The following is a 17,891-nucleotide window of genomic DNA, read 5'->3' on the forward strand; positions in this document are numbered from 1 at the left end:
TGATGGTCCAAGTTCATCTTTGTGTATACATGTAACGATTATGTAATGATTTTCTATGTTATTACTGATAGTAGGTTAATACTTCATTTAATGAGGATATTGCAAATAATGTGACACTGGTAAGACACTGACTTTCCAAAAAAGGTCCTGATTTGGAGTATTTGTCAGTTTCTCTCATATAAATACTCAAAACACATTCAGTTACAAACTCCCACTGGAAGCCAAGTCATGGAGGTGGGAAAGGCCACATCATTGGTTTTGAACTGCTTCATCCTGCCTCTAGCAGGATACTGAATCTGTTTAGTTAACATCCTTAGTGTTGTCCCCCTTTTTACTTTTAATGAGCAGAACATGCACGGAAAGAAGCAATCTATCTACTCCTGTTACCAATGAAGGTGGATCTTTTGCAGGGTTTCTAGATCTCCTAAAATATTTAAATAGTTATGGACTCTGCAGCTTTTCTGTGGTTTAGTTTCATCTATCACATTTACTTTCAGGACATTACTTTCAGGATAATGCTCAGCGTTGTTTTCTGGTAGAAACATTTTTCTGGTAGAAAATAAAAATATTTGATAAGAGAAGTAAAACTTGCTCAAACTTTTGTAATTTCACATAGACTGATTCAAAATTTAAATTACAAAGGTGACTCGCCTTCCCTTATTTTTCTTCCTGTTTGTGAATCAAATATGAAATTAAGAAAATGCCAAAGAGCAAAATATTTGTCTCCACAGGCACCCAAATGATATCAAGTGCTGCTTCCTGAAGGAATCAGAGCAATGCATGGGACTGAAGACACAGATTTGTGGCACTGACTCAGAGAAATGAACCTGAGTTTCCCTTTCAGTCCTGGGGAAGATGTGTTTAAGAAATAGTATTAGAATGTACGTGCAGCTATGGGCGTGCATAGCTTTAAATAACTTCCCACTTTGTTACAAAGTGGGAAGAGGTAAGGGCAGGGAAATGAGCAAAACTGTGAATAGTGAAAGGAGTCCTGAGGGGCAGTTTGGTTTGACTTCCTGTCTCTACTTGATAGGACCTTTATTCAATGTCTTTATAACTACTGTTATTTTAAATACCCATTTGTAAAGGAAGACTCAGAGACATCAAAATGCCAACTCCAGTCCTTTGACTTGTAAACACCTGTCCTTTATTTTTATTTTTTATAATTTTTTATTTAAATTTTTTCTTTCCTTTTATATACCAACCTCTGTTACCCCTCCCTCCTCTTCTCCCACTCCCCTCACCTACCCCCACCCCACCCCATCCTCTCTTCATAGAGGGTAAGACCTCCCTTGGATAGTCTACACAAGCTGGCATACCAAGTTGGGGCTGAACCTAACCCCTCCCCCCTGCATCAAGGCTAAGTAAGGCATCACACCATAAGGAATGGGCTCTAAAAAGCCAGTTCCTGTACCTGGGATAAGTCCTAGTCCCATTGCCAGAGGGCCCACAAACACAAGCCACACAACTGTCACCCACATTCAGAGGGTCTAGTTTGGTACCATGCAGGCTCCCCAGCTGTCAGTTCAGAGTCCATGAGTTCCCATTAGCTTGGGTCAGCTATTTCTGTGGTTTTTCCCATCATGATTCTGACCCCCCTTGCCCTTATAATCCTTCCTCCCTCTCTTCAGCTGAGCTCCAGGACATGGTATATACTCACTCATAAGTGAATATTAGACACAAAGCAAAGGAAAACAAGGCTACAATGCACAACCCCCAGAGAAGCTAGGTAAAGAAGACACTAAGAGAGACACACATGGATCACCCCAGGAAGGGGAAAAGGCTAAGATCTCCTGGGTAAACTGGGAGGGGAGAATAGAGGGGGGATAGGAGGGCATGGGAGGTGGAAACATGGGGGAGAAACGGGAAGGGAGAACAGTGAAAAAGATATCTTGACAGAAAGTACCATTAAGGGGATGGGGAGAAATCTGCAGCTAGAGAAAACCCCAGGAACTCACAAGATTGTCCCCAGCTAAGACTCACAGCAATGGTGGAGAGGGTGCTTGAACTAGCCTTCCCCTGTACTCAGATTGGTATCTATCCTAATTGTCATCATAGAACCTACATCCAGTGACTGAGGGAAGCAGATGCAGAGACCTCCAGCCCAACACCTGTCCTTTTAAAGCTTGTGTTCAATGTGTGTTGTAAGTCAACCAGGAAATTCAGACTCTGTCTATTATGACCTCCTGCCAGGCCAATGGTCCACCTTTTCAACCCATTCTGCATTCCCTAGCACCCAGGCTCCTCTATACACTGTGGGGATTATACCAAACTTTGTGCCATAACCCAAGGGTGTCATGCTGCTAGGATTTGTTCATATCATACCCTCATCTTGGAATGATCATGTTGTGTTTTCTTCTGAGAAAAACCTGTTTGTCATTTCATCTCTCCTCTCTTTCCTCCTTAACTTTCTCCCTTTCTCCTTTTATCTTTCTTTCATTTCATTCTTTCTTTCTTTTTATTCACAAAGAGTGGTTTTCCTTATGAATTGCTGTGTTGAAAGTTGGACAGTGTTGAGAAGTGGATAGAAAATAAACATCATTCATTGTGGAAGGTTTGTATATCAATCTAATTCAATTAGAACTACATTCCCCAGAGTTCCTTTCCTGGGATTCCAGAACAGCATACGCAAGATAGCTATTTATTTATTTAAATTAAAATAAGAAATATGTGTGTGTGTATCTGCTTGTCTGTCTGTGTACCATTGTATGTAGTAGGGGAGGCCGGAAGAAGATATTCAATTCTCTGAAACTGGAGTTACAGGTGGTTGTGAGCTGCCTGATGTGGTTGCTAAGAATAGAACTTTGGTCCTCTGCAAGAGCAGCAAGAACTTTTAACTACTGAGCCATCTCTCCAGCCCCCAAAATAGCTATTTAATATGAGATTAGAAGAAAGTGGAGCCAAGGCTGCTGTGCTATGTTGAAAAGATGGAAACATGTCTCAGGTTCTGTGGTGGCTTACTACACAATTATCTATCTGTTGGATCAAACTCTGCCACACCTATAATCACTGGCTGTCTTCTCAAGGACTCATGTTGGTGACTTGATTCTCAGTATATGGGTGTAAGACCTTTAATATCACTGAGCCAAGTGGGTGATGATTATGTTATCAGGAATATTACTCTTGGCGGGGAATTCTCAGAGGACCCTGGGTGGTTCCCACAAGAGATGGGCCTTTTTTAGCTTTTCAGCTTCCTATCATTCTATGTGATTTTTGCCTTCTCACCTGAGCTATGGTCATGAAGCCTTTCCTGTGTGGTGATGTAGTGATGCAGCTATCATGGGAGCTGAGCAGAGGTGGATGTCATGTTGAGCCTCCAAAGTTTCAAGCTAGATAAACCTTTATCATGTATAAAGTACTAGCCTTAGGGAATTTATTATAGCAAGGGAAAATGGATTGGTGTATCCTTTTATTTTGTTCTTTTTGTATGTAAAATGTGAACTGAATGAATCTCATATTTTTATTTTTTTACATTAATTTATTTGTGTGTGTGTGTGTGTGTGTGTGTGTGTACATAGGGAGATCAGAGGACTATTTGTTAGAGTCAGTTTTCTCCTTTCACCATGTGGGTTCTTAAGATCGAACTCAGGTTGTCAAGCTTGGTGGTAAGTGCCTTTACCAGCTGAGCCATCTTGCCAGCTTTTTATTTCCATTTTAATTTAATAATATTATGAACATATTCCCAAATCAATACAAATTCTTTAAAATATTAATGTTTGTGTCATATGCCATATTGACCAACATATAATATTTCTGAAATAATTAAATGATATGCCATTTTACTGGTATCTGCTAATATTACCATAAAATGGACTACTTAGCTTTTTAGTAATTTTGAACTTTTAAAATTGTTTTTCAGAAATACTTCACTAATGTACATTTGTTTCAAACCACATGCCTGTGACTGTTTTTTGCCATATTTGCTTCTGTACTATACATTTTCATTAACAAAATGAAATAATATTTCTTCACCAATTTTAGCAACCAAAAGAACTATGTATTTTTATTGTTATTTCCTTGTAGTCAGTATTTGTATACTAATGCTATTGCATTTATTCTGTAATCTATTTGTATCTTTGCTAATTATTTAAAATAACTGGATAAATTAACTTCAGTTTGTTACAGTTTAAATTTTTAATATAACATCTTATGCTTTATAATGTATGTCAATATACAAGTATACAAAATTCTTTTCTATTACAATACTTTCTTGAATTTTGTTTAGAATATCACATCATTAGGGGTGGGATTCAGTAAAAGTTTAGTTCAGCTCTGTTTGTTAATGTCCACAGATCCTAATTCTTATTGGGCCCAAGCCCTTCATTGGTATCCATTATCCTAGTCTCTGGAACATCCTACTTTTTCATTCATCTACTTTTCAACAGAGAGACATTCAAGGAAAGTTAAATTAAAGAGATGACTTATACCTAAGCCACCTTTAAGTTTCCTCTCACCCTACAAGATTGTGAATCCTCATTGTGACAGCTGCCGGTATCTGTCCTAGAGAGCCATGTTCTATCTCCTCACTCTCTCCTAGACCTTGGTTGACACCCAGGGGTCTGAATCAGAAGCCAGCAGAGAGCTCATGCTCTCCTGTGGATGGAGATATAGAACTGGCCCTTTCTGGTTGGTCCACAAAATGGGAGGGCAACCATTTTGCCAGGGGTACAGCCATATGTTTTCGAAACAGCTGCCGGAGGTACTTCCGGAACCGCTCACCCACAAAGACGTAAATGACTGGGTTGACACAGCAGTGAGTGTAGGCAATCACCTCAGTCACCTGCATGGCCAGGTCCAGCTGTTTGCTCTGCTCACATGGATTGGTGAATAGAACATCTTGGAAAGCAGAAACAAATACAGTCAGATTATAGGGGGTCCAGAGGAGGAAGAAGAGAAGCGTGATAGCAAATATCAGGCGCACGGCTTTGGCCTTCTTCTCACTGGGTCGTCTTTGCAGAATACTGATGATCCCTGTGTAGCAGATGATCATGACTAGCAGAGGCAAAATTAGCCCAAGGAGGTTCAGCTTCAGAGCCTGAAACCGCTTCCACTGCTTCAGGCTCTCATAGGGGAAATGAGGACTACAGGTATTGTGATTGGCTTCCCACTGGACTTTGAAAAAGTATAAGCCAGGAATGGAGGCCAAGATGGCTAGGACCCAGGTGATGATGCTAGTGACGATGCCAAAAGTGACAGTCCGGGCCCTCAGGGCAAACACTGCATGAACAATAGCCAGGTACCTGTCAATCGTCAGCAGGATGATAAAGAATATCTCACTGTATAAGCCCAGGTAATAAAACCCAGAGAGGAGCTTACACATGGCATCACCAAAAACCCAGTTGTCTTTCAGCTTGTAGTCAATCCAGAAAGGCAAAGTGAAAAGAAAGACCAGATCAGAGATGGCCAGGTTGAACAGGTAGATGCTGGTCATGCTTCGAAGCCTCCTGTACTGCATGAGCACCAGAACCACCAGAACATTGCCTATCACTCCAATGATGAACACCAGGGAGTACAGGGGTGGTAGGAGTCCAGCCCCTAAGGCTCTTACAGCAGCCTTTTGGCATGGGGTGGAGTCTCCATAGTCAAATTCTGTGGCTGTATAGTAGTCTTCTGTGGTAGCTGAAATCTCCATCAGGAACTGGTCAGGAACAATGGCTTCTGTATTTACTTTTCTATTAAAGAGAGAGGGTTCTGGGAAACAAAGACAAGACAATGGTTACATTTCTTCAACCAATAAACTGCTCATTGAAGCTTAGTAATTACAAAATCCTAGGGATGAAATGGAGGGCAAGGAGCTCTTGCATTTTCTACTCACATGAACCTTATAGTCTAAGAGGGGCACAGAACAAACAAATGAGTGTGCAAATAATTCATTTAACTATTTCAAGAGTGACTGTGTAAGAAGGCCAATCGCTCAAACACATAAGAGGACTTACCTTGCTGTTCTAACCAAGGATTTCTAAGTGACCCCAAGCTGTTGAATTTGGACTTAATGTTCAACATCTACTAAGGAGGCAAGTTGATCTCATTTAGAAGTGATGAATCAGAGGTGCACATTGGCATGGGATACTATAGTGTGGTGCAAGACATTAAAAGTGATGACACAGAGGTCCAGATTGCCTCAAGTTACTGAAATGTGGCACAAGACACAGATTAAGAGCTAAGATAGAAAGACACGAGTGTGTTGTTCAAATCTAGCATTGAAATTATTTGATTCTCCTGCCTCTAATCACAGTGCTGGCTCTGCCACTGGAGTCTCCATGAAAGCTCTGGGTAGGAGGACAGTCATGGCTAAGAACAAAACATTCATAGCTATAGAATATTATTATTTACCTTGTTGTCGAAGAAACTAGAAGATGCTACCTTCAGTTGGTAATGAGACAATGCATGTTCTTTGATGAAAAAAATCACTCGACTATGGGATATTCTGTATGGTAAATGTGTTTCTCTAATTGGTCAATAAATAAAACACTGATTGGCCAGTGGCTAGGCAGGAAGTATAGGTGGGACTAACAGAGAGGAGAAAAGAAAGAACAGGAAGGCAGAAGGAATCACTGCCAGCCGCTGCCAGGACAAGCAGCATGTGAAGATGCTGGTAAGCCACAAGCTGCATGGCAGGGTATAGATTTGTGGAAATGGATTAATTCAAGCTATAAGAACAGTTAGCAAGAGGCCTGCCATGGCCATACGGTTTGTAAACAATATAAGTCTTTGTGTTTACTTGGTTGGGTCTGAGCGGCTGTGGGACTGGTGGGTGACAAAGATTTGTCCTGACTGTGGGTAAGGCAGGAAAACTCTAGCTACAAATGGTGCCCAACGAGTTGGCAAGAGTTTCCACTTAAAACCTGAGAAAAGATTCTAAAACAGAGCTAAAAATAGGTTCCTAATTGTCTCTCTCAAATGAGCATCAGCTTGCTGGTTTGAGCTACTTGTGGGTTCCTGGCGTGCGTGCGCGCTCGACCTGCAGTATGGCGGGAATGAGGCCTCTGCAAGTGGCACATTAAGCTGCATGGTGGGTTTAGCCTTTGCTAGTACAAAACAAAAAAAGAGGTTTCTGGGCTACACGCTGCTTGGATAAAAGCATAGACCCACGATAGCTCCCAGAGCTGGCGGTAAACGTACCACCACCATGTTGGGAAGCTGAGGTGGGCAAAGCCAGCAGCCATAGCGCTGTGTCAGTCTTACAAATGCTGCAGTTTAAAGCAATAGATTCACAATAAGACAGATTCAGATGTAATAGTTTACAATGTGTGTAAAATATACATAGGCTTGAAAGAGACAAAAAAGGTGATATATACAGTTATATAAACAAATACATAGTTTTAAAAAATAAAGTCTTTAAAGAGACAATAAAATTAATATAAAAAATAAGCCACGTAAAGATGAATATTACACAGAGAATCTGGATTGTGTTGTTTTTGGGATTTTTAACTGCAGAAAAACACATGATCGTAAGAGATGTTGAGTTAAACCAATATGTATATTTTAAAGATACCTTGACTTTAAAATTTGGATGTAAGGATGTGTTTCTTTGGAAAGGAGACTCTGCTTCTGTTCCCACAGAAAGCCAGAGGCTATGGATTTGTTCCAGATTAAGATACATCAGGTTTGACCAGCCAAGACTCCCTGAAAGGTCTCTGATGACACCATGGCCCAGATGATCCAACATCCAGAATGGTTTGAAGGCAACTGGCTCAGACAATACAGCCGCATGGACTATTCCATAATCCTAAAATTTTCTTTGTGTCCCCACAAGATACAGCGCCCCCCTCCAGCAGGAAGTAGTAAGAGAATCTATGCCCAAATTCCCAAATTATATGTAATTTTACTTTGTTAAGGTTAAAACCTTCCTTTTTGAAAAAAAAGGGGGGGGGGAAGTGCTGTGGGATGTTCTGTATGGCAAATGTGTTGCTCTGATTGGTCAATAAATAAAACACTGATTGACCAGTGGCCAGGCAGGAAGTATAGGTGGGACTAACAGAGAGGAGAAAAGAAAGAACAGGAAGGCAGAAGGAGTCACTACCAGCCGCTGCCAGGACAAGCAGCATGTGAAGATGCTGGTAAGCCACGAGCCGTGTGGCAGGGTATAGATTTGTGAAAATGGATTAATTTAAGCTATAAGAACAGTTAGCAAGTAGCCTGCCATGGCCATACAGTTTGTAAGCAATATAAGTCTTTGTGTTTATTTGGTTGGGTCTGAGCGGCTGTGGGACTGGAGGGTGACAAAGATTTGTCCTGACTGTGGGTAAGGCAGGAAAACTCTAGCTACATCATTCTATGCCAAGATTAGTATATCTAATCTAGCAAATTCCTACTGGAACAACCTATCATTTTATAGATTGAGACTCAAGGTACCAGGCTGGTTGTTTAACTTAGGCTGATTCATATCACATGTCCTTTATTCGTATAGGTAGCTTTACAGTTAACTCAGTATCCTTCTGTGAGCACCATGAGAAGGCTAAAAGGAGGGCATGACCTGGAGACAGAAATGAAAAATGGGCTCAAGGAGGAAGAGATGCTGAGATCCAAAAGGTGACACCTCATAGGAGCTAGATGGAAGATGGGATTCTAATGCAATGAGCTCTGAGGTATTATTTTTTTTAACCTGGATTGCCTTGAGATAAACAAAAGACCCAATAGATAGCTTACCACTATAGAAACTTCTTCCACACCATGTATGATTGTGTACATTTTGAATTCTTTACAGTTAGCTTTTTGAAGAATCCTCCAAAAGGGATATGGGCTTTGTTGTAACATACTAGTTCTGTGACCTTGGATGAATTAACCTGTTTCTTTGAGCCTAAATTCCTAATCTGAAACCAGGAAGATTAATGAATGCATACCTTGCAAAGATGCTATGAAGCTATGTGAAAAATGTCCCTTCATCCCCAGACAGTGAATATCAGGGACCTGGCTGTCATGTAGAGGTCCTGCTCTAAAGTCTGTCATTACCAGATATTCTGACCACAATGTTTGTATTCCTCCTCTCCCTACTAGGTTTCTTCTAGGTAACATAGAAAGTGGTTTTTCTTGATTGTCAATGACAGTTCTTCCATATGAATCATGCCATGAAATCTCTAGAAAGCTGGGCTTACAGAATTAGAAAGTCAAGTTGTAGCTACAGAGCCTGAGGAGAGTTTGGGAGAAGGGTGGAGAAAGGATAGTAAACATGACAGTCCTGAACTGAACAGCAAGACTAGTCTCATGCTCTATAGCACATATAGTAAGGTGACTGTGGTTGATAACACCTACTTGAATATTTCAAAATAGCTAAAGAGGATTATCGAGGTATCCAGGTACCCAGAGACATCCCATTCCTCTGGCTGACCATTACACGCTGTGCACATGTACTGAAATGTCCCCTGTATCCTTTAAATATGCAGAGGTGGCACATGTCAAATAGAACCTAAAAGCTTAGAAAATAAGTAAACACTTCAGCAAGTTGTTACTGATCAGAGTTTAGTATTTGACCTGAATACCTATCAGTAAAGCATGCTGCACCTGTTCCATCAATCCTGTAATCACCCTGGGCTTCTACTTTGCTCCCTTCTGGGGTCCTTAGAGAATGTTTCCTGATTATAAAATCCACACCTGAACAGTGGTCTTTGGACATTAAGGCACATGACAGAAAAGAAAAGACTATTCTGCTTCCCTTTTGTCAAGAGGGGTCCCTTCATTTCCTATCAGCTCTGTCTCTGTGGTCCCCCCTTCACCTCTTCACTGTCAGCCCTCAATGGGGAAACTCAGCTGGCAGTCAGGGATGACTGAGGCAGAGATTTCTGCTTTCTGCTGCTCCTGCTGGTGCTGAACGGGGAAGACACTCAGCTTGGCAATCAGGACTTCTAGCTAGGTTGGCAGATTTATAGCAGAGTAAACAAAAGTTGGGGAGCAGTATCATCTTGGGCAAAGTGGTTCTCAGGAGCCCAGATCTTTGTGCATTCTCGCAAGGTGAAGGCAGGTTGAGTTCAGCACTGTCAGGTGCCATATTCAGCACCACCTGCCTACTGAGGGACCCCAGCTTTATCTGCTCTCTCTAAGTTGTTAGGTTGCAACAGTTCCAGTGCACACTGCTGCTAAGGAGACATGACCCTGGCTGAGGCTGGAGGAGAAACAGAAGGCCCATGCTATCACTGATTCTCCCATGCCTGTGAATAGCTGCTTGTAGAAGTCTGCCCCAGGGCCCTTTCACAGTGCTCAGGTATACCTCTAGATGCTGGAATCTTCCATTAATAGTGTCCTGTAGCTTGCTCATTTGTGAAGTGCCTGGGAAGAGATGATAAGAAGTATCCAGGCCCAGATGATGCCAGATGTTTGTTGTGGCTCGTAAGATTCAATTGTGTGCATCTGTTCCATGTCCACACAGCATGTGGACAACTTGTAACTGGCCACCATAGAAATCAACAAACATTACCAACCAGGGCTCTCTATTTGAGGGAGAAGCCAGTTTTGTGTATTTCCTATCAACTCACTACCCAGGACTTTTTGATTGAATAACCCTGAGCTGTCATACATCGTAATGTCAGGCCTTTGTTCCTTATATCCCAGAAGTTCATGGTCTCAGTGGTTTATGAATTCCAGAGTTTTTTTGCTGTGTGGTGTGTAGAAATCTTTAAGATCAGAAAGGAATGGCTATGAAAATCTAACGGTTTCTTGTTCTTTGAAAAATCTGTAGCTGTTCCACCTTTTCCCTACCCATGGAAGGAAAAGCAAAATATGCATTTGCTAGTACCAGTTCTACTCATTTCTCTTCTGAATGAAACTAACTCACATCATGTTAGAATACAGCAGATGTAGAATACAACAAGATTCCATTTGTCCATCTGGTACCTCTGGGTGGTGACTTTTCACCTCCTCCAAGATAGTAGTCCTAGTTTTGTGATTTTAGTTCTAATATTAAGAAATTGGTTCAGAATTTTGTCACTTCTGCATTTGCAATGATTTTTCTGACTAGTTTATATTCTTTGCTGACTTTTCTTCATATACCATATTTTGTTGGTCTTTATGTCAGGAAGCTTGGCAAGGATATCTTTTAAAATAACGTTCCATGAGAGGCACTTCTTGTCTCATTATACAGGTTTACTTTCTTAATCATCAACAACAAATTGTCAAGATCACTTTCTAGAAATTTTTTTTCCCTGAACATCCAGCCTTAGGAATACATCTAGCATCTTCAGCATTTCTTGAGTATTAACTGCACAGATACAGCAATAGGCTAAGTAGGATCTGTCTGGTTCTCAAAGCATTTCCCACTGTTCAGGATCCCTGAGCTGCACTCATTCATGCCTCTAAGATTGCCCTTCATGGTAACTAACAGCATAGAAAGGAAAAGTATCACTTACTCTGCTTCCAGAGGATTTTGTCTGCATGGACTTTGTTTCTGGACCTTTAAGAGTCTTTATGAATTCATTGTTCAAGGTCCCGAACAAGTAGTAAGTTCTTGGCTTCCTGTGAGATGATGAAGATTGGACTCTGGTTTTACAGTCTTTCAAAATGACAAGAAGGATGTAAAGTTCTTCTTTTTGTATGGTTGGCTGCCTATGAAGCACCACAATGCCCACCAGTGGCTAATTCCTGGGGTCCTAGTTCACTATAGGTACTTTCTCTGTCCTCTCTACTACCGTTCCACTAAAGTTCTAGACTTCTCAGAAAGAACACAGCGACCCTACAAGGATTGCGTAGTGTGTGGTTGGGTGGAGTTGAGTTGGACTATGTGAGTGACAGTGAGCTGTTTCCCAGGACTCATGGAGCAATTGAATGTGTAAGTTTGGGCGTGTAAATGTGGGGGCTGGTCACAGAGTTCTTGTGGTCAGTGAGGAGTCTTTTTTTTTTTAACACTGCAAATGGAAAGGTCTAAACCAGAACCCCATGTCTTGTTCCTCAAAATCATCTGGCTGAAGAATGAGGACCTACAAAGGCATCCCCTTCTCTGTAGCTAGAGTTTTCCTGCCTTGCCCACAGTCAGGACAAATCTCTGTCACCCGCCAGTCTCACAGCTGCTCAGACCCAACCAAGTAAACACAGAGATTTATATTGTCTAAACTGTTTGGCCTAATGGCTCAGGCTTCTAGCTGTCTAGTTCTTACACCTTAAATTAATCCATTTCTATAAATCTATACCTTGCCACATCGCTTGTGGCTTACCAGCATCTTCACATGCTGCTTGTCATGGTGGCGGCTGGCAGTGTCTCCCTTCGCCTTCCTGTTTTCTCAATTCTCCTCTCTGTTAGTCCCACCTATATTTCCTGCCTGGCCACTGGCCAATCAGTGTTTTATTTATTGACCAGTCAGAGCAATTTGACATACAGCACTTCTCTTTGGGATTCTATACTGATGTTATTTCTATTTGTACTCTAACTGCTCCCCATACCTCTCTTCTGCTTCCAAATCTCTTCCCAACCAAACCTCAAAGGATGATTTCCTCCCAAGGATATCTGGCATAAGAGTATAGACTGTTTCCCCTTCCTTTTCTGATAGGTGTGGTGGTGCATGCCTTTAATCTCAGCACACAGAAGACAGAGGTAGGAAGATTTCTGTGGGTTCCAGGCCAGTTTGGTCTACATCGTGAGTTTCAGGATAGCAGGGACTACATAGAGAGACTCTGTCTTAAAAAACAAACAAACAAACCACACATGAACATATCTTGAACACTGGATATGTTCAAGGTGGTATGGCTATAGTCTCCTCTTCCCTTATTGAAACTCTTGATTTAAGCATGCATTGGCCAAACGTGGTCCAAATGCAAAGCCCTGCAAGTCCCTACACCTCTCTGAGTCATAGGTCCCATTCTGTCAAATGAGAGCACTGAGAACTTAGGCTCATAGCAGGGGCAGGAGGTTAAAGAGTACATAAAGAACATCAGAGGGTTTGGCACAATGATAAAGAAGCCAGAAATACACACTGGAAAAAGACAGCATCATCAGCAAAAGGTGTTAGTCAAACTGGATGGCTGCATATAGAAGAATACAAATAGATTCATACTTATCACCCTGTACAAAACTCAACTCCAAATATATAGAAGACCAGATATGCTAAACATAAGACCAGATATGCTGAATCTGATAGAAGAGAAAAGTGGGGTATAGGTTGAACTCATTGGCACAGGAAAAAACTTTTTGAACAGAGTACTGATCACACAGATGCAGGGAACAATGGAGTTGGCCTGGTGTAGCTGCCTTGAGAGGCATTTGTCATATTTTTTTTTCAGGTCAGAGTCCATGGCTCCTGGGGCACAATGTGCCTTCCAGTTCCTGAGAGGTTGATGCACTCCCCTCAGGCAGCAAAGTATTCAGGCCTCTTTGTGTTTCTCTGTATGTTTCCTTAGTAGTCAAGGAAGCATGGAAACTTGACAGGACAATTGGTTTTAGACATTAATCTTGTATACCCTGTATAGCTTGCAAACTTCATTGTATCCTGGCAACCACAACTGTATTGATCCTGGCAATTGCCATTATATTCTGTTTCTGATAAAGATATAAAAAGTCTCATTACTCTTCATAAAATTGCCACAGCTTCAGTTATGCTGTGGCCACTCCAACCAAGCCTGGTTTCATTCCTCAATGCCATTTCAGGTGACCTTAACACAGTAAGTAAGCACAGGTACTTGCACACAGACACGAAGAACAGCAATTAGCAAATGAGACCTCATGAAAGAAAAACTTTTGTATAGCAAAGGACACAATCATTTGTGCAACAAGGCAGGCTACAAAATAAGGAAAGATTTTTACTAACTACACATCAATATAGAGAACTAATATCCAACATATATAAAGAACTCAAAGAACAGGACATCAAGGAAAAAAATAACCCAGTTTAAAAATGGGGTACAGATCTAAACAGAGAATTCTCAAAAGGGGAATCTCAAATGGCTGAAAGGCACTTCAGGGAATATTCATCCTTAGCCATCAGGGAAAGGCAAATCAAAACTTCTTTGAGATTTCATCTTATGCCAGTCAGAATGATCAAGATTAATAAAACAACAACTCATGCTGATGAGGATATGGAGTAAGGAAAACACTCATCTATTGCTAGTGGAAGTGCAAACTTGTACAGGCACTATGGAAATCAGTGTGGTGATTTCTCAGAAAGCTGGGAATCAATATACTTCAAGATCCAGCTATACCACTTTTGGGAATATACCTAAAGGAATCTATATAATAATACAGAGATAATTGCTCAACCATGTTCACTGATGCTCTATTCATAATAGCTAGAAATTGGAAACAACCTTAATGTCCATCAACACATGAATGAACAAAGAAAATGTCGTACATTTATGCAGTAGAGTATCACTCTGCCATTAGAAAAATGAAATTTGAAGGTAAATGGATGGAGCCAGGAAAAAAATCATCCTGAGTGAGATAACTCAGACACAGAAAGAAAAATATGGTATTTTTTCACTTCTATGTGGATGTTAGCTGTTAAGTCATTGGTAATTACCACTACCCTGAGAACCGACCTTCAGTAGCTCAGGGTTTGAGGCAGAGCCAACAGTCAGCAAACTGTCACTCAACTTGACTTTTCTATCTGAAGGAGTAAAACTTAATTCTCAGTGGCTGATGAAGGGGCCTAAATTTAACTCTGGGGCCACCAAAAATGGGGAAAACATACACACTCACATCTATGGTTATTCTGTGTTCTCTCTCCTGTTCTTTATTTCTTTTCTTACCTCTATCCAGATGTAGCCCTTCTGTCTCTCTCTTGATGTCTTCCTTCTAACTAATTTTATTTTTCCCTTATAGTTTATACATGTAAAATCTTTCAGGCAATATAAAAATTACAATGTGGTTACATTCTATTTTTCAAGTGAATGATTATAATGAATATAGGTAGGAAATGTTTTTCTATATCCCTTACATGATTAAACATTTTATGAATTACAAGTGAAAAACAAGTTGTCTCAAGAACTCACATACATTCAGGTCCAAGCAACTTGTTATAGATTAACAGGGTGTAAGCAAGCAAGCAAGCAAGCAAGGTATTTTTCTCAGCCAGTTCTTTCTCTGGAAGGCTTCATTCATTTTGTGGTTACAAAGAAAGGATCAATTATTTTATTACTTATCTCAAAAGGTAATCTTATAATGAATCTTAAAAGAATCACAAAACTAAACTTTTATATGTGAAAAACAATCAGTCTTCTCTACTTTAAATCCTCAGGGTTCATACACAAATTTGTAAACATTTTTTTTAATCAGGAAGCTGAGGTCAGAAATGAGTACAAGGAGTCATCATCTTTGATCAGCAACCAAGAAAAGTACATCATCTAATAACTGGGTTGCTTTGTTCTTATTATTTGACCTCAAGGAGTCTCTTACTCAATTATGTGCCCTTCTAAACTTTTAATCATTTCTTTGGGGATTTCACCTTAAAGCTATTAACAGAAAGATCTCAATCTAACCTTAAGTTATATTTTAAAGTTTTGTTTTAGCTATAATGGACACCAAACTCTGTGAACACATCTCTCAACATTAAGATTGAAAGAACTTGAGCTAGCTGGGTTTCTGGGAGTCAATTGTCTTTCTTAATCATTAACCTAAGCTACAGTCTATATAGCTCCTCATGAGAAATCAGCTGTATGACATTTCCTTGTTCTTATTTTTTCTATTGTCTGTAGCCCCTGCTCTATCAGGGGTGGGAGGCAACACTATATTTTGCTTTTATTTATATTAGTTTTCTCACTAAGCTAACCTCTATCATAATACAGTACTTATTAAAGACCCTTAATCATCAAAACCCTATTTAAACTAACACTATTATTGTATAAAATCATTGCTTTAGTTAAACAGTACAGCTTAGAGAAAATCATCTTCATAATACTCCACAGGTAAAAAATGCCTAGTAGAATGGGATATTTCCACGAGATAATCACACTACTTTAAAGGAAGTGGGGATCTCTCCACACCCATTCACACCATGCCAGATACCAGAGAAAAATGGCAGTGACAAACATGTAAAGACACATCAGTAGCAAGACATTCTGGGGCTGAGGCTCTCAGGGTCTTGACTATCTGAGACTCACCCATTGCAGCTTTGCTTCCTGATGGGCTGACTTCCTGAACCTCATGTAGTGGGTAGCCATTCTAGCTTTGGTTTGGAAGTTCCAACCCCCATTGAGGCTTCAGTAACTATCATGCCTACAAGGCAGGGCCAAGAGAGGGCCCTGAAGACCGGAGATCAGGATGCTCTGCTCTCTCTTGGTTCCCAGACCCTAGACGCTGGAGGTGGGCCAGGCAGAGTTCTCCAGAGAACACTGCCAGACAGTGCTACATCCTTCTCAGACCCTGCGACCTACCTATCCCTTCATTTGTAAGTTACGCCATTAAATTAACCTCCCTTTTAACTATGTGGAGTGGCCTTAATAATTTCACCAATAACCTCAACTACCACCTGTTGCTCCTCTGACATGGCCACTGGAAGATAAGCAAGTTACAATCAACATAACCACAAAGGTTATGTATAGAGTAAAGGGCTAGGGAAAGATATGACTCTCCCTAAGAAGGGGAAAAAGAATAGATAGTTATGGATGGATGATGGCTGGGCTGGGCTGGGAGGATCAAATGTGGAAGGGGAGGGAAGAGAGAATTAAGTGGGGAATATGAAGAAGAACATCAAAAACTAAGGGCCATTCAAGGGGTCATACGGAAACATAATACAGTAGTAGGTTCCTAAAATATATACACGTGAAGTTGATCTAAATGAAATCACCAAATAAAGGGAAGACAGAATCACAGCTGGACATCTCTTGTCACCAAAAGAAGTTTCCAGTACCTGGAAGGTTTACATATAATTGAGTTGTTGGGCAAAGAGCTCCCATTGGAACTCCCAAACAACCCAGTCTATTGCCAAAGCTTTGGTTGTTCTCCACAAACTGGTAGTAAGGCCCTATTGCTGAAGACAACACCTACACAACTCATTGAACATGGCTGGTGTCTACCTAGAGCCTTCACCCCTATGGACTAATGTTCATAGTACTGGAAGGTACTCTATATGCCAACAAAGGAGAAAGGTAAAAACCAACACTGCCACAAACCCTTTAGTCTGCAATGGTGACCTGCCTACAAGATATGCTGGTGCAATAGTGGTGCAAAGCTTGTGGAAGTAACCAAACAAGATCTGCTTTGATTTAAGGCCCACTGCATGAGATGGAACCCATATGCAACACTTCTCTGGTAGCCAAGAACCTGTACTAGATAGGCCAGGGATGTAGGGGAAAACCAAATACTACTGTTTTCACAAAGCAGGGGTTCTCAGCATGTGTGTTGTGACCCTTTCTGGGGTCAATTGACCTTTTCACAGGGGATGCATATCCAATATCCTGCATATCAGATATTTACATTGCAATTCATAATAGTAGCAAAATTACAGTTATGAAATAGCAATGAAATAATTTTATGGTTGGGGACACCACAACATAAAGAACTGTATTAAAGGGTCACAGCATTAGGAAAGTTGAGAACCATTGTGGTGAAGGAACATAGCAATAAAATGACTCAGCCACTATCAGAGAAACTTCCTCTTGCAGCAGACAGGAACAAATACAGAGACTCATAGCCAGATAATGTACAGAGAATGAGAGATCTTGGAACACTCAGCCTTAATTGGAACATTTTCATCAACTACCTCTCCTCAGGGCTCAGGGAACTCTGTGGCAGAGGAAGCACAAAGAATGTTAGAGCCAGAGGGATTGGAAGACCCCCAAGTAAGCAAGGCTTTCTAACCACAGAATGACCAACACACATATGAACTTTCAGAGACTGTGGTAACATGTACAGGGCCTGCATAGGTCTTCACCAGATGGGGTCCTAGAGGCAAAAGGAGAAGTGAACGCCCAACCCCATTCCTAAACCGGAAGCTATCTCCAATTGAAAATGAAAACAGAGTCTCACAGGAGAAACA

At 40.9% G+C, this 17,891-nt stretch overlaps 1 protein-coding gene across 2 annotated transcripts in view; it reads right to left on the reverse strand.

The window, feature by feature from the left end:
* Positions 1 to 1,297: 1,297 nt before the first annotated feature.
* LOC102922301 (C-C chemokine receptor type 1) overlaps positions 1,298 to 17,891 on the reverse strand; it is a 32,072-nt gene continuing 15,478 nt past the window's right edge. Inside the window, exons 1-2 of one of the 2 annotated variants that reach the window (XM_006990782.3) lie at positions 11,340 to 12,069; positions 1,299 to 5,691 (exon numbers count right to left, since the gene is read on the reverse strand). In XM_006990782.3, coding sequence (XP_006990844.2) covers positions 4,565 to 5,632 — 1,068 coding nt within the window. In that variant the 5' untranslated portion in view covers positions 5,633 to 5,691; positions 11,340 to 12,069 and the 3' untranslated portion in view covers positions 1,299 to 4,564. Of the gene's footprint in view, positions 5,692 to 11,339; positions 12,070 to 17,891 lie in introns of those variants that run through there. The other variant, XM_076577454.1, reaches the window with a different exon arrangement.

The sequence above is a fragment of the Peromyscus maniculatus genome, chromosome 7 (genome assembly GCF_049852395.1).
Source record: "Peromyscus maniculatus bairdii isolate BWxNUB_F1_BW_parent chromosome 7, HU_Pman_BW_mat_3.1, whole genome shotgun sequence".
Lineage (NCBI taxonomy): Eukaryota > Metazoa > Chordata > Mammalia > Rodentia > Cricetidae > Peromyscus > Peromyscus maniculatus.